The sequence below is a fragment of the Acanthopagrus latus genome, chromosome 12 (assembly GCF_904848185.1).
Source record: "Acanthopagrus latus isolate v.2019 chromosome 12, fAcaLat1.1, whole genome shotgun sequence".
Classification (NCBI taxonomy): Eukaryota; Metazoa; Chordata; class Actinopteri; order Spariformes; family Sparidae; genus Acanthopagrus; species Acanthopagrus latus.
The window spans coordinates 15,292,532-15,316,919 of NC_051050.1; the positions used below are offsets into that span (position 1 = coordinate 15,292,532).

At 42.2% G+C, this 24,388-nt stretch overlaps 1 protein-coding gene across 5 annotated transcripts in view; it reads right to left on the reverse strand.

The window, feature by feature from the left end:
* Positions 1 to 7,559: 7,559 nt before the first annotated feature.
* The window catches only part of LOC119030164 (mediator of RNA polymerase II transcription subunit 13-like), an 86,505-nt gene continuing 69,676 nt past the window's right edge, over positions 7,560 to 24,388 (reverse strand). The window contains exons 7-31 of one of the 5 annotated variants that reach the window (XM_037117553.1): positions 23,887 to 24,051; positions 23,609 to 23,765; positions 23,402 to 23,506; positions 22,114 to 22,737; positions 21,523 to 21,736; positions 20,812 to 20,893; positions 20,573 to 20,694; positions 20,259 to 20,337; positions 19,902 to 20,116; positions 17,625 to 17,803; positions 16,400 to 17,328; positions 15,952 to 16,131; positions 15,633 to 15,862; positions 15,343 to 15,541; positions 14,653 to 14,941; positions 14,305 to 14,557; positions 14,033 to 14,221; positions 13,727 to 13,950; positions 13,475 to 13,617; positions 12,744 to 12,902; positions 11,801 to 11,965; positions 11,381 to 11,544; positions 10,295 to 10,459; positions 9,989 to 10,098; positions 7,560 to 9,390 (exon numbers count right to left, since the gene is read on the reverse strand). In XM_037117553.1, the coding sequence (XP_036973448.1) occupies positions 9,258 to 9,390; positions 9,989 to 10,098; positions 10,295 to 10,459; positions 11,381 to 11,544; positions 11,801 to 11,965; positions 12,744 to 12,902; positions 13,475 to 13,617; positions 13,727 to 13,950; positions 14,033 to 14,221; positions 14,305 to 14,557; positions 14,653 to 14,941; positions 15,343 to 15,541; positions 15,633 to 15,862; positions 15,952 to 16,131; positions 16,400 to 17,328; positions 17,625 to 17,803; positions 19,902 to 20,116; positions 20,259 to 20,337; positions 20,573 to 20,694; positions 20,812 to 20,893; positions 21,523 to 21,736; positions 22,114 to 22,737; positions 23,402 to 23,506; positions 23,609 to 23,765; positions 23,887 to 24,051 (5,474 nt within the window). In that variant the 3' untranslated portion in view covers positions 7,560 to 9,257. Of the gene's footprint in view, positions 9,391 to 9,988; positions 10,099 to 10,294; positions 10,460 to 11,380; positions 11,545 to 11,800; positions 11,966 to 12,743; positions 12,903 to 13,474; positions 13,618 to 13,726; positions 13,951 to 14,032; positions 14,222 to 14,304; positions 14,558 to 14,652; positions 14,942 to 15,342; positions 15,542 to 15,632; positions 15,863 to 15,951; positions 16,132 to 16,399; positions 17,329 to 17,624; positions 17,804 to 19,901; positions 20,120 to 20,258; positions 20,356 to 20,572; positions 20,695 to 20,811; positions 20,894 to 21,522; positions 21,737 to 22,113; positions 22,738 to 23,401; positions 23,507 to 23,608; positions 23,766 to 23,886; positions 24,052 to 24,388 lie in introns of all 5 variants that reach the window. The other 4 variants (XM_037117552.1, XM_037117551.1, XM_037117549.1 and 1 more) reach the window with 4 other exon arrangements.

Sequence of the window (24,388 nt, forward strand, 5' to 3'; positions counted from 1 at the left end):
GAAAATGACATGATTTTGCTTCAGGCACCATACAACATGTGACAGCATACCGTATGTAACCTTTAAAATGAATGGTTGCGGTCTGCAATAAAAGGGAACAAAAAAGAAGCAACGACATGCAGATAAGGAACCAGGAGATGTATGGACATTTGAAGTCAAAAATTACTTTTCTATTTATACAAATCCATATTTGATTTTGTATGTATTGCACCTCTATTTACCCCTTTAGATGAAGATCTCTCTCACAAGAGAGACCTGGCCAGTGTTGCAACTTTACAAAATCAAATCTGTGTAAAACACATACACAACATATAAAGCATGACACACAAACCCCCCCCCCCCACACACACACACACAATGTTGAAATGAACACCCTAGAATTAGAGGACTTCGTAATCATCACAACATCTTTAAATTCTGACTATAAGCCTCCTCAGTTGACAGAAGTACAAAACAAATCCTCTTCTATATGCTGTGGAAAGTGTAACGTTCATGGTTCCTGCATTATTGAGTTTTATGTAATGATGTAAATTCTTTCTTTTCTTTTTTTGTTGTTGATTTTAATTACTCACAATAACTTCAAGCAATATATAATGTCTTGGTAGCAGCCGTTTCTATAACCAGGATTCACTTTAAGTCCCATTTGATCTTTCAACTTAACTAATTAAAGATCTCATTACAGCTGTAATTACTGGAGGTAGCAGATGAAAGGAAACATGCAGCAAAAGCAAATTAAACAAAACAAATTAAATTAATTAAACATTCCGATTTGTCCCAGTGATACGTGACAGGAATAGCTTTGTACACTGAATCCGGCGAGGTGGGCTCCCTAATGCATGTCTGTGTCACTGATGATAATTCCATGACTCCAGCTGATACACAACAAAGCGCACCGAGGAACGTCATTCAGGAAATGAATGCGAAATTCCAGTCCTCGTCCTCGCTTTTCTTCGAGGATCTATGAGGTCACTTCACGGATTGCTTGTGGCAAACAGTCATCAGGAGGATTAATCTCCTTCAAACTTTAATATCCGACATGAACGACAGATTGTTTTCCCTCTCGCGTTTTGATCTAACGCGAGAGAGGGGCACACGGGGACCGCTTTGAAGTCGGCCGAGCTTTTATCTTCCTCTATTTACGTTGGTTAAAGTGTTAAGTGGACTTCTCGTTTGGCTTGAAGGATGTAATACCCTGCAATGAGAGATTTACAGGAAGGGGGGATTGCAAAAACTCTGTGTGCTCCTTTCGGGGGGCCCCTTCTAACAAAAACTATTTATGCAAATGCAGAGGCTGTGGATGGAAAGCACTTCCAGACAAAATCAGATGTTTTCAAACGGGGCTGCCGTGCTGAGTTGGCAGATGTTCTGTCGCTTCAGCAGGGACCCTTTAAACAAAAGCTGCTGATGGCTCTCTGCGCCAAGAGCTGCATTTCCTTGGAGCCATCTGGAAGATGGCAAAAGATTTGCTTGGCTGGAGCTGGCCAGGAGCGCTGGGACATTGAGGGCACTAATTGAAACAAATGCTAATGGCCTAATAATAGCAACTCACCTCCTCTATTGACGTGAGGGGAAGAAATGTTGATGTTTGCACATTTCCTCTTATTATTAAAATGTAGACAGATATTGGCACTGTTCGACCACTTATAAGATGAGGAGATTACTAAGTTTATGAAGGGCTAGATCATCTAATTATTGCATTACACACAGTCACTGGGAGATTTACTCAGAAAGAACCAATGTGTTGTGGTTTAAAAATGAGAACTCTGAAATCCTCAATAAGTAAAATAATAAAGTATCGCATTTTGTAGATCCACACATGTAAGTGGGGAAATGTTTTTGGAAAACTGAAATGAGATACAGACTGGGATGGAAGTGAGTCATCATAAAATATGTTAATTATAATTTTAATATTGCCAGATTGAGCAATCAAATGTGTGACTCACCTCTGAAGTCAGTTTCCTTATTGTTCTCAGTGTCAAACCTCACCTGAAAGTGTTTATCTGTCAGTCTGCCCCAGTGACCCATTTATCATGCCACACCTGGTGGCAAAACCTTTTGCAAACAAGTTATGAAAGATGTTGCATCAAATTAACTTTATAATATGGGACAATTCTTCTTTTAAACGTACAAAAAAAAACCCTACCAGAACTTTGCCATATATTTGGTTAAGATGTGTACTTACATGAACCCCTAATGTTTCCTACAATGTCAAAACCAAGAGAAAACCACAAGTTTACTCAAAGCAATGGTGCATGTCATAAGGTCACCCAGCACTAATAGCACTAATTCAGTGAAGGAGACGAAAGTTCATGTGAATTGAACCTAAAACTACCTTGTTTCTGAACATTTGTGCTTGGAACATGTAATCAGCAATGGAGGTTGTTGATGTTATACAGCAAACAGCTGCGTGTGTGTGTGTTACTCCCGCCCAAATTACTTGACTGTACATCAGGAGTAAACTAGCAAGCAATGGCACACGCTGAGTGTGAAGATGATCTCTAAAGGCCCCTGTAGCACCTTATTGTGAAGTTAAGAGGGTCCTCTTCACAGAAAGTTAAATAAGTAATCTCTGGGCTCTCCTCCTATCAGTAAATGGCTCTGGATTACCGATGAGACTCTGCAGCTATGGCAGCTGTGCGCACCACTCCAGATGGCCCTCCCCACACAACACTGTAAACATCTTTTATTTTCTTTCGATAGAGAGACCCCTTGTGGTAGATACTCTGTGTTCTACGCAGTAGCTATCAATGCTCCAACCACCCAAACTCATGGCTCTCACATTGGCTGGCGATGACCCTGACCCGTACCACCCGCAACGCTCACATAACCCTGAACCCTTGCTGACCTGGCTGGCATATCAGGGGTCAGACAGACATAGGACCTACCACGCTGTCCACACGCCCCTCACATGACCACTCGCTAGAGGCTGACATGACAGACAACAGACAGACAGCGAGGTTTCCAAAGAGTGTGTGTGTGCTTTGCGTCTGCCTCTCTCTTTAAAGTTCAGAAAAATCAGCAGTGTTAGCACCATCTACAAAGCAGTGTGAAGCTACAGCCCCCAGCTGCCTCCACTTCAGAGGCAGAGGGCATGTCAAAACAGCACATGGCTCTGCCCTGCCACAGTCACGTCTGTGAGTGGAGCACTCTCACAGGTCATCTAGAGTGACAGAATGGCTGCGGCCCTGATCCTTCAAACACCTCTGCTCGGTTGAGGCGGCTTTCTGTATCCCAGGAGACAGGATGGTCAATTCTGTGAGGATCTGCATTCACAGTAATGTTCAAATTACACCAAAGATGTATTCAACTGTGTTTTGGAACATGACAGCTGAAGTATACTGTAATGATGAGACATTTTAGTGAACGTTGAAGTGTTCCTCTTGTCAAATAATCTAGCAGTGTTTCCATGTAGTGACTGTTGTTATACATTAATCTGTTACATCTACTGTTACAGAAGATTATAAACTTGAAGGGTCCTATTTGTAAGAAAAGTGTATTTTTTAATCTTGTCAAATACTCAAATACTTGGATGGTGTCCGACCCGACCTACAATCCCAAGGCGTCAGTAATTGACAAGTTGGGAGTGAGAATGGGAAATTAACTTTTCTTACAAAAAATACTTTTAATGGTGCAATATCTAAGATTTATACTTGAAATTAATAAAAATGTCCAATGGTATTTGAATAACACTTGTGATGTTTTGATGCCTTTGCACTGAAGTTAGCTAGCTAACCAGTTATCGTCGGCCAGTCCTGGTCCAAAGCCCCTCAGCTTGCAGTGTAAACAGCAGCACTTCCCTGATTCTTCGGACTCCCAGTCCAAAACCAGTATTTGCATGGCAAACTGAGCTAAAAAGCTAAGTGACAGCAGTTAGCAGTTACTTTAGTGATATACTTATAGAATACCTTAAATGTATTGCCCTAGAGGGGCAATTGTTCCTGCAGCCTTATCATAGAACACACACAGGCTTAAGCACGCAAACAAAGGTACATAAAACATGTAGTACTGAGTATTATATTATAGTATTATATCTACTGTTGTGATATACTATAACTTTATTTCCGTAAATGAATGCTGCTGGCATCATGTTTAAAATATAAATATAACAAAATGCAATATAAATACATTTCCATGTCAATATTCAGTTAAAGGATGGCATCTTCAATAAAAAGGCAGATTTTTAGTGTCAAGTGGACCTTTTCTCTCTCATAAGAAGGCTTTTATGAACAACCTTGCCATCGCATGTGCTGCACTGTCGGCAGAAAAGCGACATAAGATGTCATTGACTTCTAATTGTGTTTCCGCTAATGCTATGTCAAGCCAGGGCCTGGCCTTCTTTGTCCAGTCTGTAGGCCATTTGGCTGCAGCAACGCACTTGGAAAGCAAGATAACAGGTGAATGGCCATGGTCTAATAGGCCATCTGTGGAAAACATATTGCAGTCAATTAAGAGTCCACTCCCTCCAGTTGTGACGGCCATTAGACAACCCCACCACGACAAGTGACTCTTCAGTGGCTTTTACTCTTCAGCTACTCGCTCCTTTTCATTCATCATGTCCTCGAGCTGCCCAGTCCCTCAAAGACTGACTTTGTGCCTAGTTTCGTTGTCCACTCAGCTTTTCTAGGTTTCTATTAAAATGCAGTTTTCCACTCAAGGATTTTATGTGACCCTGATGGTCAAAAAGAACCTCATTCACTACCTCCTTTTTCTCCCTTGTCCTCAAATATTCTCTCCCTACTACATCACACAAAAGCAGCAAAGCTCTTATCTCCCTTCAAGAGGGCAACAACCTTTAGAATCATTACATACACATAATGAGCTAACTTAAAAGTCCATAACATATTTTTGACAAATGCATTTACAATTTTCCATATCTAGTCCTTCAGTGACATAAACACACACACACACACACACACACACACACACACACACACACACACACACACAAACAAACCTACATTGCCAACAGTGGACTCTCGCTCCACAGCAACCAAGTGTGGACTTCTCTTTCTAGTCGTTTTGACTGAAGAAAAATTGAACCATTTAATTTTAAAGTCTTTTTCCATAATATTAATGCAATGCAATTTGTACTTTTTAAACAAATTGCCAAGAGAGGCTTTCTTGAGTGATTTCTACCTATCAAAGAAGGGACTTGCATAGACTGCATCTTTCACCTAATAAGAGTTTATTTACTGCCACACACACACACACACACACATACACACACGTTTGTGCAGCTACCTTTCTTAGGATTTTATCCTCCACTTCATAATTTATCCCAAACTAACCCAGGACCTCAGAAATCATGTTTTGCCTTATTACAACCGGTCTTTGGTCCCTATGAAGACTATCAGTGCTGACATGGTCATGGTTATGCCAGAAATGGTCCCCAATATGTAACAAAAACGTGTACACACACTACTGCCCCTCATTTTGGATTAATATCATTATTATGCAACAGCTGAGACAGAAAGCACACTAGCGTTTACAAAACATCAGACATGCCCCTGTGTCCTGGAGCGTTCACCAGCCCTCACTGTTGGTGTTGATTGGCACTTGACTGATGTGGCACTCCTTGTTTGGTGTTAGTGCAGTTTCCTTACCCAGTTCATGTTTTTGTGTCTGTTTACAAAGGTAAGTGCAGGGGAAGCACTTGTCTCATGTGATAAAAGTTTATTTACTTTGTGCCTTTTTGCCTCTCTAAGAGAATTTAATCAGCTCTTACTGTATGTTTGCATGAGTGAGCAGAACAGAGGTTATAAAACTAGACTGTCTTGTTGAACAGGAAGGACGACAGCTGGGTGATAGTCACTCGACAGTATCATTCATTATTTTCATTCACTTCAATGAACTCATCAGTAAATATTGCTCCTCTTCAAAGGTCAGGATATCGTCTCATCTCCACATGCAGTCATGTTCACAATGACAGAAATAATGCTTATTGTTGATGTAATCTGTTTTTAATGCTGTAATGTGGAGGGCAGATGTTGGAAAACAATTATTCACACCTCTCGACAGCTTACCGTCATATAGTCCTCCTCCTCACACACCTTGTTATTTGGTATTGTTCCAATTATGAGGGCTCCTACTGCATGCTGCATTCACACCCTTTGATGTTTGAACTGTCGTACTCCAGCATTTACTGTTACTACAAATATACAAATACATGACTGTATATCCAATTACTAAAAAATAGGAAGTAGTGGCTCAAAACTCACATGACACAATAGATATTGTCTGTCATCCGCTTTTACATGCGTTTTAAACATTTGAACAGAAGCATATCTCGGTCTGATCTTGATCCTTAGCATTACAACTTTTTAGCTCAATGTACTGTGGAAGTGGAAGATGTATTCCGATTCTTTGCTAAGTATAAGTAGGAAATCCTGTAAATTTACTTACCTAATAAAAGTGTTATAACTTTCAACAACTTGATACGTTTCTAAGTAGTTGAATCTTTAGAAATGTATCATATTTTATAAGATAACAATTTGTTTTGAATTATATTTGGACTTGAAATTAAAAAATATATATATACCAGAATATATGAGAAAATATATGGGAAAATCATTTTACATTCCACTGATACAGAGGGATAATGAAGCCTTTCTGTTGCATGAAAATTAAGACTCACTTAACTTGAGGTACAAAAGTTAGCCACCTCTGCCCCTGGCTGGGCTTTGTCACTATGGCAACCATCTGTTGGAAGACACCAAAACTCAGGTATATTTATTCTGAGGCTTATGTTACAGTGTTTGTTGACGTACGCACTGCCAGAAGCGTCCTCTAAGGCTGTATCATTTAGTCCATAGATAGCTACTGAATCAACATTAGAGTAATTTATTCTATTGCACATTCCTGTTGCATCTTGTACTGTTTTTATATCTGTATAACACAAAAAAATCATCTAAATTGTATTTTGAGTATTTTTATTTCTTATATTACATTGAATTGACCTTTTACAATATTTGAACATTTTTTTACTAGTGCAGTTTAGTATTTTGACTATGCTCTATTTCTACTCAGTTATATTTCTATTTAATTACAGTGACTATTAATTATTTACCAATATTGTTTTTTATTTAATGCAGATGTTGAGACTAGATGAATTATTTATCATTTTGTGTTATATTTGTTACAATCATCTTTTTATATGTAACATATTCTATTATATCATATAGTACTGACTTAATGTATTTACTTCGAATGTTATTTATGTAAATATATATATATATATATATATATATATATATATATATATATATATATATATATATATATATATATATATATATAACCTGATATATTTTAATAACCTGATCTACCATAAGGAATGTTTTTATGAAAAAATATCAACTTTAGTTGCACCCTAATGAGGCAAGCTAACCAGCTGCTAGACTTGTGCATTCATCACCTCACATTAAAATACGACAAAAACAACAACAAATACTAAGCTGCAAAATGTGGATCGAGAAACACAATTTTAGCAATTAGGTTTTTTTTTCAATATAAGTCTTAATGTGACTGTAACTGGGTTAAAGAGTACACTGAACACAAGATCGTTTTCAAGAGTTTTAATAATTTACTAAAAAAGAGTGTAAAAGTAACAGATCCCTCCCACTAAAGTGGATCTGCTTGATATTCAAAGTGATGATAGATGTAACAAATCGTTGCAAACTTGCCCTTGTCTGTACATCTGTGTACACTTAACTTGGCAAATTAACCTCTTGGCTGTAATTAAATGAGTTTTGCACTGTATACTGTATATCAAAAAAGCTCACAGCAAAAAAATACTTTGATATGAATCACTTGAAAGTAAACCAACCAGCATGAAATGTACAGCTTTAAGAAATTCCAAAAACACAGCTGAAAAGTGTATATACAAACATGCTAGGAATCTAACAAAGAGCAGACTGAGTGAAGCTGAAGAGACAGGCCTTTCTGATGGTTTGCTTGACATCATTTAGGAGAGCCAATGAAATAAAGCATTATTCTTAAATATTTAATAACCTTGCAATGTTCAAATACCATCGTCTTCTATTGCCTATTTCAAGTTTTTCTGAGCAGAAGAGGAACACTTTATAAATATAGAGTATACTGTATCTCCTGCATCAATTAGTTTAATTTAAACTCATTAAATAAAAAGGTAAAATGTTCAGTATCTGTAGAAAATAAAAGACAAACAAAATCCATTTTCTTTGATAAATGTTCATACTGTGTCCACTTGTAAAGAGATGGCTGTGTCCATCACCCTTATCATTAAGTGCCTGCTTGGAAGAGGTAATATATATTTATGTATATACATATATATATCAAATTCTATGACATGATATAATTTGTATAAATATGGCATCTTAACAATTGCATTAAAATGACAATTTTTATATCAGATCCCAAGACGATTAACAGTCGATTGGGTAAAAAGGCCTTGTTTAAGTTTTTCATTTTCCTTTTTAAATATTAAAAATAAGTCTCAATTCTTTGCAAATGTATGTCTTACATTATAAACAACAATTCTGTCTTAACTGGTCAAATATTTTCCATTGTGTTCATATCTACAACACTTTGGAAGGTGAGGAAAAAGTGCCTTTATCAAATGCTCCCCATTTCGAGTATGTGAGGATGTTCGCCCCTTTTAGAGTAAAGTTAAAATTACATCAACCCGACTGCAAGTCCCAAGAAGCTCAACAGTGCAGTTCTGTACAAAAATGTAAAAGCATCATCGATGTAACAAAGCCATGTGTTTGTGTTGTCATGCCATTTTGCTGGTTGTACAATATGGAGTTCTGAGGCCCTGCACAGAAGTCCCTTTTTCACAGGTGAAGATTCATACAGAGCTTCTCTGTAAATGTCATCCAAGGATGCTTCAAATGCCACTAGTCCAAGTGGGACACAATGCTATTTAAGTCAGGAGAAAGTGTGATATGTCAGTAAAATGGGCAGATCCATCCGTTTCCAGACGACAGCACCATACCTGGCACAGAGCAAGTTCTAAAGGTACAAACTGTACTGGATTCGCAGGGTGTCACACTTAACACGTGAAAATGTTCAGAGCGATTCACTCTTCTTAATCATTACATTCCAGGCATGGGAGAGTCTGACTTGCTGTGTCCTTTATTTGGCCATTAAATCCATGTCTACCAGATTCAACAGAAGAGCTCTGGTGCTCTCTGGTGCCCAGAAGGAGGAAGCGTAGGCACGGAGGAAATGAGGGTAACCATCAGTCCCTATAGAGTTGTCCTTTTAGTCTCGCACAGCTAAAGCATGTTCAGGATGGCATTGTACATTTGGATCAGTATGGCCAAGTGGACAGGCAGGCAGGACTGGCGGTCTTGGGTGGCAGGGGTGCACGTCAGCCAGGAGAGGGCATTGTACTGCTCCAATACAAACCTGTGTTTGAAAAATGGACAATTTTAGTCATAACAACTTGTTGGGAATTCTGACTTTTTAAACAACATTTATATAATGTTAATCCAATTAACCCAGGCTTATTTCCTTTAAAATCAGTTTACTCTCAATATTGTTACTGAATATTTGTTAATTATTGGAAAATAACTGATCACTATTTAGTAAAATGTAAATGTATTCTATTCTTAAAAAGATACCTTACCTTAACAGAAGACAATGACAAATAAATAAAAGCTTTCAACATCTCTTATCAGTTATAATACATATGCAAATAATGGTTATTTGTTTATCAGTAGACTTCATTGCTTGTTACAAATAAACTAGTCTTCTGAACACAGTGTAAACACAAGAAAAATAGCATTTGGTAACAATGAGGTAATGAATTTAACTTAATGAAAATGTATCACTTACTTATAAAGACTATATATTTTAAACATAGATCTGTATCAGCTACTTGTTGACAGACTTAAAAGGCTTCAGCCTGCTTTTGTACTCACCCTCCAGTGTCTGCTTTCAGTAGCAGTTCTATAGAGCAGATGATAAAGAAATCTGAAGGGGGCAACATGTGTTTTGTATTTACCTGAGCACATCAGAAGTGGTTTTTGAGTCTAAGGGGTGAGGGGTCCTCTTAGTCTTTTCTGACACCAGCTCATCTGACTGGGCTATGGAGATATGGTGGTGGAGGGAGGCCTGGCGTAAAGACAGAAAAAGAGCGCGTGTCAAATGTTAAAGCATGCACACTTTATGTTCAATCACATCATTAAAACTTCTCAGCCCAAATCAGTTGATCAGTATCACTTTTCATCATTCTCAAATAAAATTAGCTTTTCTGGCATTCTGTTTGTCTCTCCCACACACACAAACACACAATTTTTTTTTGTAATACCTTGAGGAAGAGTGGACACTGGCTCTCAGCCTGTGGGCAGGAAGCCCAGAACCAGTGAGGAAGTCCATTTGCCTGTGCAGTGGAGACATAGTAGCCCAGAGCCAGCGGCTGCTGCTTCAGCTCCTCTGGTGGGCTGTCCCTGGACAGCAAGCGCTCTCCCTGGCTCTATAGACACAGGACAAGGCCAGCAATTAAATACCATACTGTCTTTTGATGCCACTTATGCATCAGTCCATATCTCACAATTCGGAATCTTTGCACTTGCATGTGTTGGTTGTCGTCCATTAAAAAGAGTAGTACATGTATTTTTAACAGAAAGGCAGGAGTGAATGAAAACAGTACTGTCAAAATGGTTCAAAAGTAAATACTTTGTGTATGAAAGTACTCTCCTGCAAAAAAAAACATCTGTTTATAATTTGGTTTCCCATGTTCTTAGCTGTGTTTGCACCAAGAAATATATTTGTATTTCAAGTCAAACATGTTTAGGTGATCCATCAAAAGGTCCATAGTATACTGTAGTACAGCAAAGTATAGCTCCAGCAACCTCACTCAATGAGGACAAATTCTGTTACAACCACCAATTTCTCTGTCTGTTATTGGCCTGTTTTCTTCCACTGAGTACAACATCAACATTTACATTTTCCCTCCAGGCGAACACAGTAATAACATATACAGCCTAGGGAGCTGATGTGGGTATGTACAACAGTTGCTTTAACCCGTATCTGGCTGTGTTCAGCCACACCTCGTCTTGGTTGTTCCCACACTTCACTGAATGTCAGCAGTCAATGAAGGTTTTGTGAGATATGTAGTCAACGCATCTCTTTTCCCGTGCCTCCTTGACAAATTCCTATGCGTCTGTTATTCTTGGCATAAAATACTGATTGTTGTTTGGTACTTTGATAGGTTCAGCATCGGTAAAGAGTTCAGAAAGGAGCTTGCATGCCTCAGAGGACAAAATCATATCTGAACCTGAAGAGGTATGCACTTTAGTTACAGCAAAAACATGTCTGTAGTGTCCATATAAAATAGCTATAAAATAATAAAAATTTGTTTCACTGTTTTTCTTTTCACTAATCTCTGACTCACCTTGGTGTGCTGGAAATGTGATCCCATTCCCATCCCGGACGGAGAGCCAGGCGAGGGCACAGGAGAGGTGTTAGGGGAAGGGTGGAGGTTCCCTGTGATCAGCATCATGTCATGGCCAATGTCATTCTCCAGTTCATCAGGAAAGGGCAGATCGAACATGTCATCTGAAGGTAGAGACAGAGATGAGAACAACGTCAGCACAGCCCTCCAAACATTTAAACTTTGCTAATATAAGAGTCCTACAAAAGCATCCACATCAAGCCATTTGTGACTGTGACATGAGGAGAGATGCTTAAGCACAAAGATGCCACCTGTTGGTACAAAATAATACATCCACGCAATTCCTAGTGAAATCTGCGTCTCAAAACATAGTGAGTAATATTGTAACTACAGAACTACGGTTATGGTGCAGATCCTTACCATTATTGTCCTCAGTGGGGTAGGAGCTGGGTGCCAGCTGGGTGGTGGCAGAAGTTGGGAAGACTAGGATGTGTGTGCAGGAGGCATCCTGAGGTGTGTTCAGCTGGGAGGTCTGCAAGTTCAGAGCAGTGCTGCGGCCAAACACCGAGCCCATGGTAACTGCATCTGCAAACACCATAATGGCACATCAGTGTACTTTTGTTTTAAGCTGCTTGTTTTTTGTTATCAGCACAATTACGCAGCATGTTTTTCCCCTGATCTGTGTTCACAATTTAACATTTTGTCACTCTTAGACATTTTTGTCAAGGAGAAACTACTGAACAGTACAGCTCCAGTGTATTATAATATATGATATACAGTATTATGACTTGTGTTGTGAAAAGTACCTAAAAGTTATATTTATGTAAAAGTGAACATATTGTGTTAAAATATTACTTTGGTAAAAGTGAAAGTCACTGTGCTTTATGACTTGTGCCTGAGTACAAGTCATAAATCATCTGATATTAAATTGACTTAAGTATCAAAATACACTTTCTGGCAATAAATGCACTCAAAGATAAAGTCTGCACACAAAAGTCAAATCAAAACTCGAAGTAATTGTAAATCATACAAAAATTTACACTAATTGTGGGTTGACTTCAGCCTCGACGATTATCTATTATATTATTTTATCTGACTGCCGATAAAATACGCTAATTTAAACGTGCTACTTTGAGTCTGATGCAAAATGCAAATCTGCAAGTAACTAGTAACTAAAGTAATCAAATAAATGTAGTGGAGTGAAAAGAAGCAGAAAATGGAAATACTCAAGTCAAGTACACAAACCTTTAAATTGTATTATGTACAGCACGCGAGTACATGTACTTAGTTACCTTCCGTCATTGATTATCACCACATCTATAAAATGTGTCAAAGCCACATATGAAGTGGACCAGCTACTAACCAGGCATGACCACCAGGGAGCCCTGAGGCTCCATGGCCACCAGGCAGGCGCTGAGGATAGAGGGGGAGTCAGCAGCTGAGATCCCACAGATGCGACATGCCTCCTTCAGCTGGCGCCCTATTGAATGGAGGGAATGCTCCCCGAGGAGTGAGCTCCAGTCTAGTTGAAAGAGAGAAAGATAAAAGCAGAGAGGGAGAGAAATGAGAAAAATCTTCAAGTGAGTCATTCTCCAATTCATTCACATATCTCAGTCCTTCAGGGACAATAAACAAGATCTATGCAAATAAAAAGAGGAATCTAAAATACAGATAGAACATGAGTGTCTCTGTCAAGGCAGTCAAAGAAGAGATGAAATAGTCGAAAAACTATTTCATGTGTCTTTATGCTTTGTATTTTCTTTAAGCTACAAATAGTGTCTGAGTAAATAAAGATACAAAAGAGCACCAAGTCTCTAGCAACTTTATTTTTGAACTATGGAAATCAAAGCATGAAAGGCTAGGCGTATGAGAAGTATAGGACAAGAAGAACACCTAACGACAGATGTCTCCTGATGAATGATCACTCATCTATATTTATCGGTGTTTGTACCAGAGTCGACGTGATGTTTTATCCACAGTAGAGTGAAACAAACAATTTGATATCTTGTGACAAACAGGCACCATCGATTTCCTCATTGAGGTTTTTTTCTTTTTGGAGATAACCCGGGTTTTTTCCGAACTGTCGTCACTCACCTTTTAGCTCCCCGTGACCAAGTCTCCCCAGTCGACCGATCACAATCCTCCATGGCAGTGAGGTCATCTGGATGAGGCCAATACACCATTCCCAAAGCTTCTGCAGTCCCATTTTCCTGGCTGAAACCTTGGGCCTCCGTGATCTGAAGGGAAAAGGATGATGAAACGTGTAGTGATCGTCACCTCATGCAGCTTGCATTTTTTCTGAGTGGAACGATTAGAAATACAAAAAAAAAGCAACGTTTTCCACACCTGCTGGGTACATCAATGTTGATGATGCAGGTCTCCAGGAGCTCCCCCTGCTGGTCGGTGCAGGACACCAGGATCCAGCGCTGGTCATGTGATAGACAATATCCAACAAAGAGCACATTGTATTTGGGAGGGATCTCAGCCCATATCTCCCCTTGTTCTGGCTGCTTGGGACGGGTTGGACCGAGGATGAAGGGGGGACAGTACAGCTGCAGGGGGCTTGGATGCTGGATGAGGAAAGAAACGTGAATGAATACAGGCATGAGCGAGTATATTACAGCCAGTTCAGCGTTTGAACTTCATGCTTACATCTGGGCTCTTCAGTACAGAACTGACAGTGGACACTGGTCCAAAGCCTGTCAGGGACTTGATGTGCGTTTGCTGGGGCAGCAGACGTCTGCACTGGGAGTAACAGGAAAAGGCCAGGGAGCGCAGGTGTTGCAGGTACAGATGACTCTCCCCACTGGCTGGCTGGAGAAGCGACTGGCACGGCACCACCTGAGTGAGACAGAAAGAAATCATGATCACAAGGGGGAATTCTGTTTAATTCTGTCTGATGCACGTCTGAGTTATCTTCCTACCTGTAGCACCAGCGCAGGTCTCATCGTCTCAGGCAAAGTCTGCAGCATCTCTGTGTAGCAACGCAGGAGCCCTAGCAGCCAAATGCTACCTGCCTCCACCTCGTCAGTCTCGTCTTCCTCTCCCCCGTCATTTCTAACTCCACTTGAGCTAAGAAACGCATCCACGATGTAAATAACAATAGCCGGTGGGTTGGCGTGGCTGTCCGTCGAGTCCGCCACAGTGGGGATACCGATTCTAGACTGTTCAGACGAGCTGAAAGAGAGCGAGAGAGTTAAGAATCTGAACTATAATTCTACTTAGGTGTGGAACAGAATTTGAGATGACTCCATGAATAATTTGGGTCTTACATTTCAGAGTTTTCTGCTGGTGTGTTGGCTGATGGTGTGGCACCAGAGGGCCCTTTAGAATCGCTGGTTGCCCCTTGGGTTGTCTCGCCCGCCTGGTTTGAGGTTGCTCCACTCGGCGTGGGAGCGTTGCCTGAACCAGCCGCCCCTGGAGCTTGTTCACCCTCAGGGCCCCAAGCTTGAGGCTGCCCAGAGGGGGCAGGTTGGGCTGAGGATGTGGGGTTTATGGGAGGCTGGACTTTTGGAGGCACCAGAAGACTGCCGTCCAGAGGCAGGGCTGACAGCTGGGGACCTGCAGTTTAAAAGAATTTACATAAAAAATTAGAGCTGCAATGATTAGTTTATTAATCATTTATTGGATTGAACCGGCAATAGCAAAGTTATAATTAGGAAGTAAATGTTGAATGCACGTTGCAAGTTGTCTGTTTCCACTGTAACTGCCATGTTTCATGAAAAACTGTCAAATTTTTGCAGGTTCCAACTTCTTTAATTAAGGATTTGCTGCTTTCCTTTGTCATTTATGACAGTAAATGAAGAGTCTTTGGGTTTTGAGACTGTTAATTGGACAAAACATGTAATTTAAAGACGTCACTTTTAACAACCATAGAATGTTATAGAGGCAATAATCACACTGCAATAGAAATGCCTGGATGATATTTTGGTCAACAGATTCCATTGCTCAAATGCTCTTACCGACTTGCTGTTTGCAGGTATAAGCGTAAAGTTTAAGTTTGCTGAGGTTGTCAGTGTGCTGCTGTCCAGCCCAGGGTCCAGTCAACCACTGGTCAACGTCCAGCTCCTCCAGCTTTTCCGGCTCCACGTCTTCCCCCACTCGTACGAGTCCATCCCTGGACACCTTCGCCAGCGGACGGTGCTTCCCAAGGCGGCACGTCTGAAAGGATAGTGGAGGTTACTGTTCATTCTCCCTCAGGAACAGCTATCTTGCTTATACCACATGTTGGATAATAAGTTCGATCTCCTACCTCGTAAACGGCGCTGAGCTCCTGGAAGAAGGCCCGGGCTGCAGCCAGCAGAGAGGGGCTATTAGGACACAGCACCAAGTACGCCACATCCCGCTGTCCACCATAAGGCTCCAGCAGCAACTTCTCCCAGAAAGGTAACGCCAACGGGGACAACGCCAAAAAGTCCCTCTCACGGTCATAGCCCAGCAACACTGTAGGAATGGGTAACGGCTCTGGTGACTCCTCCGAACCTTTGACAAAATGAAACAGAAACAGTTTCACGACTACCAATTTCTCAGTACATTCTACATTTTCTCTTATGTGATTAGTAGAGAGTCACCGTAGGAGCCTCTTCCAGCCATCTTATGGAACTGCTGCCAGGTGAGCGGACCCTGAACATGCTGGATGTTCTCCCACGTCCGTCCTGTTCTCTTCTTCTGGATAGCATCCTGCAGGAAAGGCTGCAGAGACAGCAGCATGCGAACCATGTCCTGGGACGACAACATGCTCATGTCCACCACTGACACACACACACACAAAAACACACACACAAAAAGGATACATGAACAGTTGCACACATGTTAACATGATTCTATACACAAAAGAAACAAATAAACACACATAAGAGACATCCATGTATAGTTAATATAACGAAAAATAAAACAATTCTCAAAAAAAATCTTTCTGAACTGTAAATTAGGATTTTTTTTTTTTTATAAAAGAGTTTACATCCTTGTTTTCCACTATTACACATAAAATGACAATTCTAGTCGAATCATACTTCTTACCATTCGTGTGAGGCCAGGAGTGAAGAGCGGTACTTCTGACAACAGCTGGATCTACTTTCCCTCCTGTGGGGTTATCCACATACTGCAGCCCCTGCTCCAACGCATTATAACACTCCACACAGGCATCGCTCCCGTCCGCCCACTGCTTTTCAGACATCCAGCTTTGGAGCAGCGCCCCCTTGCGGCCGTGACAGGAACAGCTGAGAGGGAGATGCAGTGACGCCAGGGAAGAAATGGGCTGTGAACACTGCTCCTGCAGGAGGATCATGGCCGCGGGAGAGGCAGGGGCTGCGTCCTGCGGCCGTTTGGCCCTGGGGTCCCCCAAAGCTGGGTCCCGCCGGCAAAGAGCCAGCCTCCTCTCGGCCGCCCGGCCTACCTCGGATGTCCGACCGAAAATATCCAGCTCATCCTCCAAGAAGAGGCCTGTGCCGTGGGCCAGCAGCCTGTTGACAATGGCGCTGAAGCCACACATACAGCGGTACTGATCTTCACAAGTGGAATCAGGGATATACACCCCGACATCAGCTCCTTTGACATTCATATTACAGGCACAGATACAGCAGCTGTCAAAGTTACGATCTTTGAAGACGTTGAGGACGGAGTCTGAGAGCAGGAGGACAGCGTACAGGCTGTGGGCCTCAGGCAGGGAAGGGCCCGGCCGAGCCAATGGGTCTACAGAGCTTAGAGGCAGGCTGGTGGAGGGCGTGGAGACCGGCGAGCTGAACTCGGTACCGTCCTGCTTCACCGAACCCTGCCCTGAGCCCGCAGCGTTGATACCCCGTGGTGTTCGAGGAGTTCGTGGAGTGGGCACAGAGAAGCGGGGAGTGGCAGGAGAGGGGAGGATGCCAACAGTGGTGCTCACTGAGGCAGTGGTGGCGCTCATCTGGCCGTACTCCTGGTCCGTGAGCGCGTTGACACTGGGGACGTTTCTGGAAAACAAGAACGTACAGTCAAACACAGGCAAATAGGATTCGCTCTCACTTGTTTGGGTAGAAGCTCTTAAAGGCCAGACTGCTCCTCAAAACCAAAACTTTCAAAGCAGACATCACCATCCTACCATACTGCATCATTTCCAACGAGGCTAAGAACTCACCCTCAAATATTCATCTGGCAACAGCCACATATTCCAACTCAACATTTGCGAAGCTCAAATAAAAGCTTTAAAAATAACAGCTCGATAAAGTTTTACAGACGTCACAGAGGCTTGTCGTCACTGCCTACTCACGTGTATCCGTCCCTGATGAAAGCGTTATTCTGGGCATGCATGACCGCTGAGAAATGCTCCATTTTGGGCATGAGGGCCCAGGATGGACGATAGTAGCACTGCTCGGGAATCTTGAGTGGTGGCAGAGTCTGGCTGGGCAGGCAGGACAGCGGAGCAAACATGGAGGAGCCGATTTGTGGCTGGATAGAGAGGACATTATGGAAAATGATAAGTTTATCATTTAGTAGCACTGACACACATTTTATGGCTCTGGGTGGTGAAAGTGTATCAGGGCCAGTCTATTATGGTGATCATTTTCTTTGTAGTGAGTGACTGACAAGAATAAAGGTCCTTAAGTTAGCAGGTTATTGTACTCAAGCAAACCATGCACAATTTAACAAGGAATTTTGGGATAACCTCGACAGATGCACTTTCGCTGTATTTTACATAGTAGCCATAATATTAGGTGCACTTCAAAGTACCAGCTAACAGACTCCCGCTTCTAAAACTGTAAGCACTCTGTTGGGTTCATCATAAGGTTGACTATATTCTATGATTTTACCTCCGCCAAGGAGGTTATGTTTTCACCCGTGTTTTTTTTGTTGGCTGGTTTGTGAGCAGGACTTTGCAAAAGCTACTGAACAGATTTCACTAGAACTTAGATGGAGGATGGACCGCAGCCTAGAATAGATCCCGTTAGCTTTTGGTGCAGATCAGTATAAAAGGACGGATCCAGGAATTTAAGATTGGGCGTTTTTCTACATTTTCGTTAATTTCTCTGGGAGTAATGCACGATTCTTAATGAAATGATGTACGTTAGGTGAGTTGAGTTAAAGGGGACTGTTGGGCTTTGGTGGAGCTATGTGCTCCACTGAGTGCCATTATAGTTCTTAGTGTTAACAGATCAGAAAAGACCGAAATCAACAATGCAACGCAAAGAACATGCTTGAATTTTTCCAAAACGCAAAATAAAATGTCTTGGAAAAGTCAGCCAGTTAGGGAATATATTTTAGTAAATATTTCAGGGTGGTATGTGTGGGATTGACACAAAATAAACAAGAGGGCCCACGTTCTTTGTAATGAATACTACACCCATTGCAACAATGTGGCTCACTGACGTATTCTTAGCGGTTTTTGGACAACAATGGAGGCCTATGGCACAAAGAAATAAGCAAATCAGGCCTTGGCTACACAGCCCAAGTACTTGGCAGCAGTTTAAAAGTCCTTGTGTTCTCTGCTCGAATTAAGGAGACAAGGAGACATTCAACACACATGATCACTAGCAACATTTTTAGTTTCCAACTCTACGCTCTCCACTTCCTATTGTCAAGTCATCATGGGGGCTGCAACTAAGAGTCATCTTCATTGTTGAATATTTGGTCAATTATTTCCATATTTCTTTGTTATCATTTGTATTATTTCTTTATTGATTAGTTTTTAGGGCCTTAAAATGTCAAAAAATGGTGAACAGTTCCAATCAGTGTCTCCTAACTTGCTTTAGCCAGCAACCCACAGATATCCAGTCCCTGGGGTGTAAAGACATAATAAAATGTTCACGTTTTAGAATCTGAAATAAGAGAATTTGGATTTCAAACTGATTTATTAATTATCAGAATAGCTGGCGATTGAATACTAAGTGATTGAATAATAGCTGCAGCTCTTGGAATATCGATGAAATCTCTCTGGTAAACCTCTTCTGCATACTCGTGTAAAAACCATATCAGCTACCATTGAATACATGTTGATTACACACCACACCACACATAGTAAATAATAAGAGCCTGTGATACAATGCAATGAAAAAAAATTCCCTTTGCAGGGAACACTCAGTTGTCATTAATTTGTTTAGATCCAATCAACTCTGATGCCAAATCGAACTTTGTAATCCTGGATGCATGTTTAGAGTATTGAGCCGCGCTAACTACACTTGTTTTTTTGGCGGAGCTTGTTGCTCATGTCAACAAGCAGATGTATCTAACGGTGGCCACTAAGCACATTCTACTTTAATTAGCACTTCCCAGCTCACAGAGCCTGCAGTCAGGACAGATGTCTGACTCAAAGCGCAGAGATAGCTAATTACCAAGCTACAGGTAAAGAGTGAAACAATTCCAATGTAATATGCGAGTCAGACCAGCTGCTCTGGAGCCAGTCAGCAACTATTGACTTCCCCTTGATGAGAGTTTTAAAAGGGATTGACGTCATTTATTAAAGTAATTAACCAGTCCTGATTCCCGTATTTAAGTGTAATTTTCTCAAAGCACAGAGCTAAATCTGCTGCTGCGGACCGCCTCTGCTCACCTTGATATCCTCCTGCCGGGGACTGACCATGCCCTCCTCGATCTCCATCCTGTACTCGGTGTGGTGGGCGGAGGCTAACGGCGGCAGGTGGTCGACCGCTCCGCTGGGCGCGGGGGGCTCTTGGCTCGGAGTGTCGCGATACGTCATGATGGGAGAGAAGGCCGGGTGCTGCTCTAAAGAAGGCGGCGTGGGAAACATGCGCTGGAGGTCTGCTACTGCTGAAAGGAGACAGAGGTGGAGGGAGGAGATGGAGAGAGGGGAAAATGTAGTTCACACAGGTGTAAGGGGATGACGCAAATCGGTGCAGCGGCTTAAACAATGATGCTACATAGAAAGATTAAAGAGCCGAATACTCACTTGATGGATAAGGTACTGCAACTCTCCCTTCTTTCCCCGGAGGGCGATCTTCTGTTGATACCGCAAGCTTGGTGGAGTGCTGGTTGGGGTAAACAGTCTACAAATTATTACACATAAGATTAACAGATCAGTTTTGTTTATAACAAAAATGTCTAAAAAATGAAAGGACAATTAAAGTCACTAATATCTAAAATAGCAGTGTCTTTGTTTCCACTAAATCTTTCAAATTAAAAAAATGTTAATTTTCTCTTCTCTCTTCTTTCTCTTGCAAACACCGAGAAGGAGAATATGGTGCGTAAACCGCGACGGCTCACCCCCAGCTCCTCCTCATCTTCATCGAATATGTTGTCCAGATCAGAGATGTTGACCACTAGATCTTTCTCTCGGGTCAGAGAAGGATTGGCTTTGGCAGCTCCGTCGTCCTGACCTGATTCATCTAAAACATCACACACAGACAACTTTAGAACCGCGGCTCCAAAATGACCCATGAAGGCCAGCACCCAGCACACTGTAAGACGTGCGTTTGATGTCGACGGCAGCGATGATGTCCCACCTGATTTCGGCGCCGAGTTAAAAATGGACATGGCATCCTTCCCATCAGGCAGTGCTCCATTGCTGGTGATTTCTTCTCCCTGCTGGATGAATTAGAAGAAAATGAGAATATTCTCGGTTTTAATTCCAGTCTGACATTGACAAGTTAAACATAATGAGCCCCCCACTGAAACAAAGATTAAATGAAAAGATGTCTACATTTTTTTCCCTTACCAACAACAGGTTTCAACAATTTGACAGTGTTTTGCACAACAGCAGATGGCAACCTTGAACCCCAACATACTACAGGTCAAAGCAGCCACATCAACTTAAGTCACCAACAGCGAGGAGCTGAGGAGGGAATGAATTTCTCCAGACCTCCTTATAAAATCACTCCATTTTGTAAGATCGTTATTGAGTTAAAAGAAACTTCATAAACTTTGGAAAATGCTGACAAATTCACAATTCTGCACATTCAGTAGTTTCTTTCTTTGTGAAAAAAACAAAACAAAAATGCTGTGTCCATCTGCACCAGTGATGTTCTTGTTTTATTTGCATATACAGCGGTCACTTGTGATGGAAGTCGAGACTAATGCCAGATGACGAGCTGTCCCGTTGTTATTGGATCACCAAATACGCATGCAGATTTGGCAATCCTGTGAGCACAGCATGCCACGTTTTTACCATTTTACTTGATACGAGTGTTGTTGTCGTGCTGTGTTTGTTTTCCTACCTTGGCCTTCTTGGTGGGTTCTCGCCCTTGACCCTTTAACCTCTTGGAGCTGGAGAAAGTGTACTCGATGTCTCCCTCCTTGAAGTCGTAGGGATCGTCCCCGGGCTCCCGCAGCACCTCCACCCCTGGCTGCTGGAACAGGCCCAAGGTGTGGATGTGGTCCCTCACCCTCTCCTCGGAGATTTTAAATCTCTTGAGAGTCTGCGTGTAGAGTCTGGAGGGGAAAAAGAGATTAAAAAAAAAAGCAGTATTAGTTTGCCTTTTCTGTCTTGCTAGCTTTCCTGTGTCCTCGTATCTAATCTCATATCTCAAACTAACACAGACGCTTTCAGCTCCAGTGCTACCCCAGTTTTTTATTGTTGATTTTTCATATCTAGTATATTCCTTGCTACTCAAGATTCAAGATTCACTTTATTGTCCCACATTGTAGGATATTCAGACGGGCCTTCCGCCTTGCAGCATCCATAAAAAAAAACATTTTGGATACTTAAAGTTGTACGTAAAAGACAGGGGAGGGCAGCTACAGCACAGGGAACAAGACACACATCTAAGAACACAGTAGTAAAAACACACAGTAAAAGTAAAAGAGACCTCTTTAGTGGAGCTCCCTCAGTGGCTGTCTCTGTCTTCACTTCCTCTAATTTATCAGAGGGGAGTTCAGGGGGTCTGAAGTCAGTCTTATCAGTCCTGGGAGTCCTGAAGCCTCTCCACCAGCCGGCTCCATTCTCCCTCTGCCTCAGGAGAGCTGTATACACAGCCGTCTCGCTGGCAATCATCCCCATCCCCAAAGCCCCATCTGGACAGACAGGCATGTCCACGGGGTGCGGGCTGAGTGTGGGCGGGAGAGGAGACATTGGCGAGTGGAGGAGGGACTCGGGGGCTTTCCTGCCGTTGGAGAGCGGTTTGGGATACTTGCAGCTTGGCAGAGCAGCCAGAGGCTCCATGGGCGGCTCCAGCGCCACGAGACCCCCGAGCTGAGGCCCTCCCGGTGAGTCCTGTTCCAGAGGGGTCTCCTGTGTGACAGACAGGCGGTGGTGGAAGGGGATGGTGGCCGGCCTCTTGGACTGTTTGTCAGCCTTTTCCGTCTTGTCACTGGTCTTGTGTTTGGGCAGGGAGGGAGGGTATAATGACGGGCCAGAGGACTGAGTGGGGTTGGCACTGGCCTGAGGGTTGGCAGTGGACGCGGCGGTCAGATTCAGCTTCTGCTGCTTCAACCTGCAACACAGTCAAGTATGTTTAGAAAGCACACACAACCCAACAATACAGAGAGGTTCATTTAATGAAACAATAATGAGAATCTTCCCACTTATTTTTTGATTTCCTTTCTTTTTGAGAATTTCTAAAACTCAGGTCCTGTTCTTTGTTCTCATCGCGAGTCAAGTCAACAAAGCCCTTTTATAAAGCTGTAATGTATTATTCATGCGACAAAAACTCTCCGAACAAAGTCTCCACTGGAGTGTGAAAAAGGCTTTTTAAAGGTAGACAATACAGGTGAAAATGGTAAATTATCATTATTATTTTAAATTATTATTTGAATTCATTTATTTGTTTAGATTTCTTTTGTTATTCTAAATTATCATATTATCATTTAACTAAGTTGATTACTGACATTAAGATTATTGGCATTACAACTGTTCTAAAATTGTATATTTACATGTGCAAATGATGCATATTGTAATTAAATATGCACTTCTTAGCAACAATGTCTTCATTACCAAAAATACTTTCTGACACATGTTTATAGAAAACATTTTATATAAAGCAGATCTGTGGATCATATTTGAACAAACACCCCTGTAAAGATCTTGGGAATATACAGAGGAAAAAAAAAAAATCATTATTGCTGATATTGAACAGCTTGCATGCAGCCCGGTGGTACCTGGAGCAGCTGCAGGACACTCTCGCTCCCAGATCGTTGAAGTCCCACGTGGCTCCTCCATTTGGCACTTCCTTCTTGGGCGTCGCGTCAGTCGGCTGATTTGATCTGCGGGGAGCAAACAGATCCATGAGGGCGCGGGCTCAACTGCACCACTGCTCTTCAATACTAATCACGCCAGGTGACCTCAAAAGCGGCGGTTCAGCTTACGTGTACTGAGGCTGGTTGAGATAGCACTCCCTCCAGGCCTGATGGACCACCTGACAGGTTAGCTTCTTCCCAGAATGCTTCGGGCTGATGCTGGTGACGCCCATGCTGCTGTCCGGCGTGGGGACGCTGGAGGCGGAGGTCACAAAGCCGCTGTCCGCTGAAAAGATGAGGAAATCACAATTAGAGATTCTAGTTTAAATGAAATGGACACATTTGTTTCCTTGCCTTCTGTTAACATCAGATGCAACGAGTGAGTATGTACAGTATGCATTTGTTACCTGAGCAGGGCTGCTGCGGCGACGTGGGCGGCGTGAGCGGCACGCTGCAGTGGTTCTGCTCCCTGCAGAGGCCCTGAGCGGCAGGAACAGGTGGAGGCTGCTCCACTGGTAGGTCCCCCTGGGCAATCAGCACCAAAGCAGCTGGGTAGGTCATCCTTACCCCACCTACGAAGAGAAAATAAAGGGCATTCATAAATGTTATGAAACAGCAGGAGGGACAGCTGCTTACTTTTAACTGCAAGGTTCACTGAAACGGTCAAAACAAGCGGCGTTTGGCGATTTCATGTGGCGGACATTCATGACAACTGGCAACAAACACAGCAGGCACTCACATGTAGTATGTGCAACTCTCCCTATCCATGTTGTCAAGGGTTTTTTGCTCACAGCTCATACAAAGCATATCTCCAATCCCTTTCCCGCTCACTTTTTCCACCATCATTTTAGGCAGCAAATACGAGACAGACAGTTCCTTTTCTAGATGTAGGAAGCCACCGGTAACCGT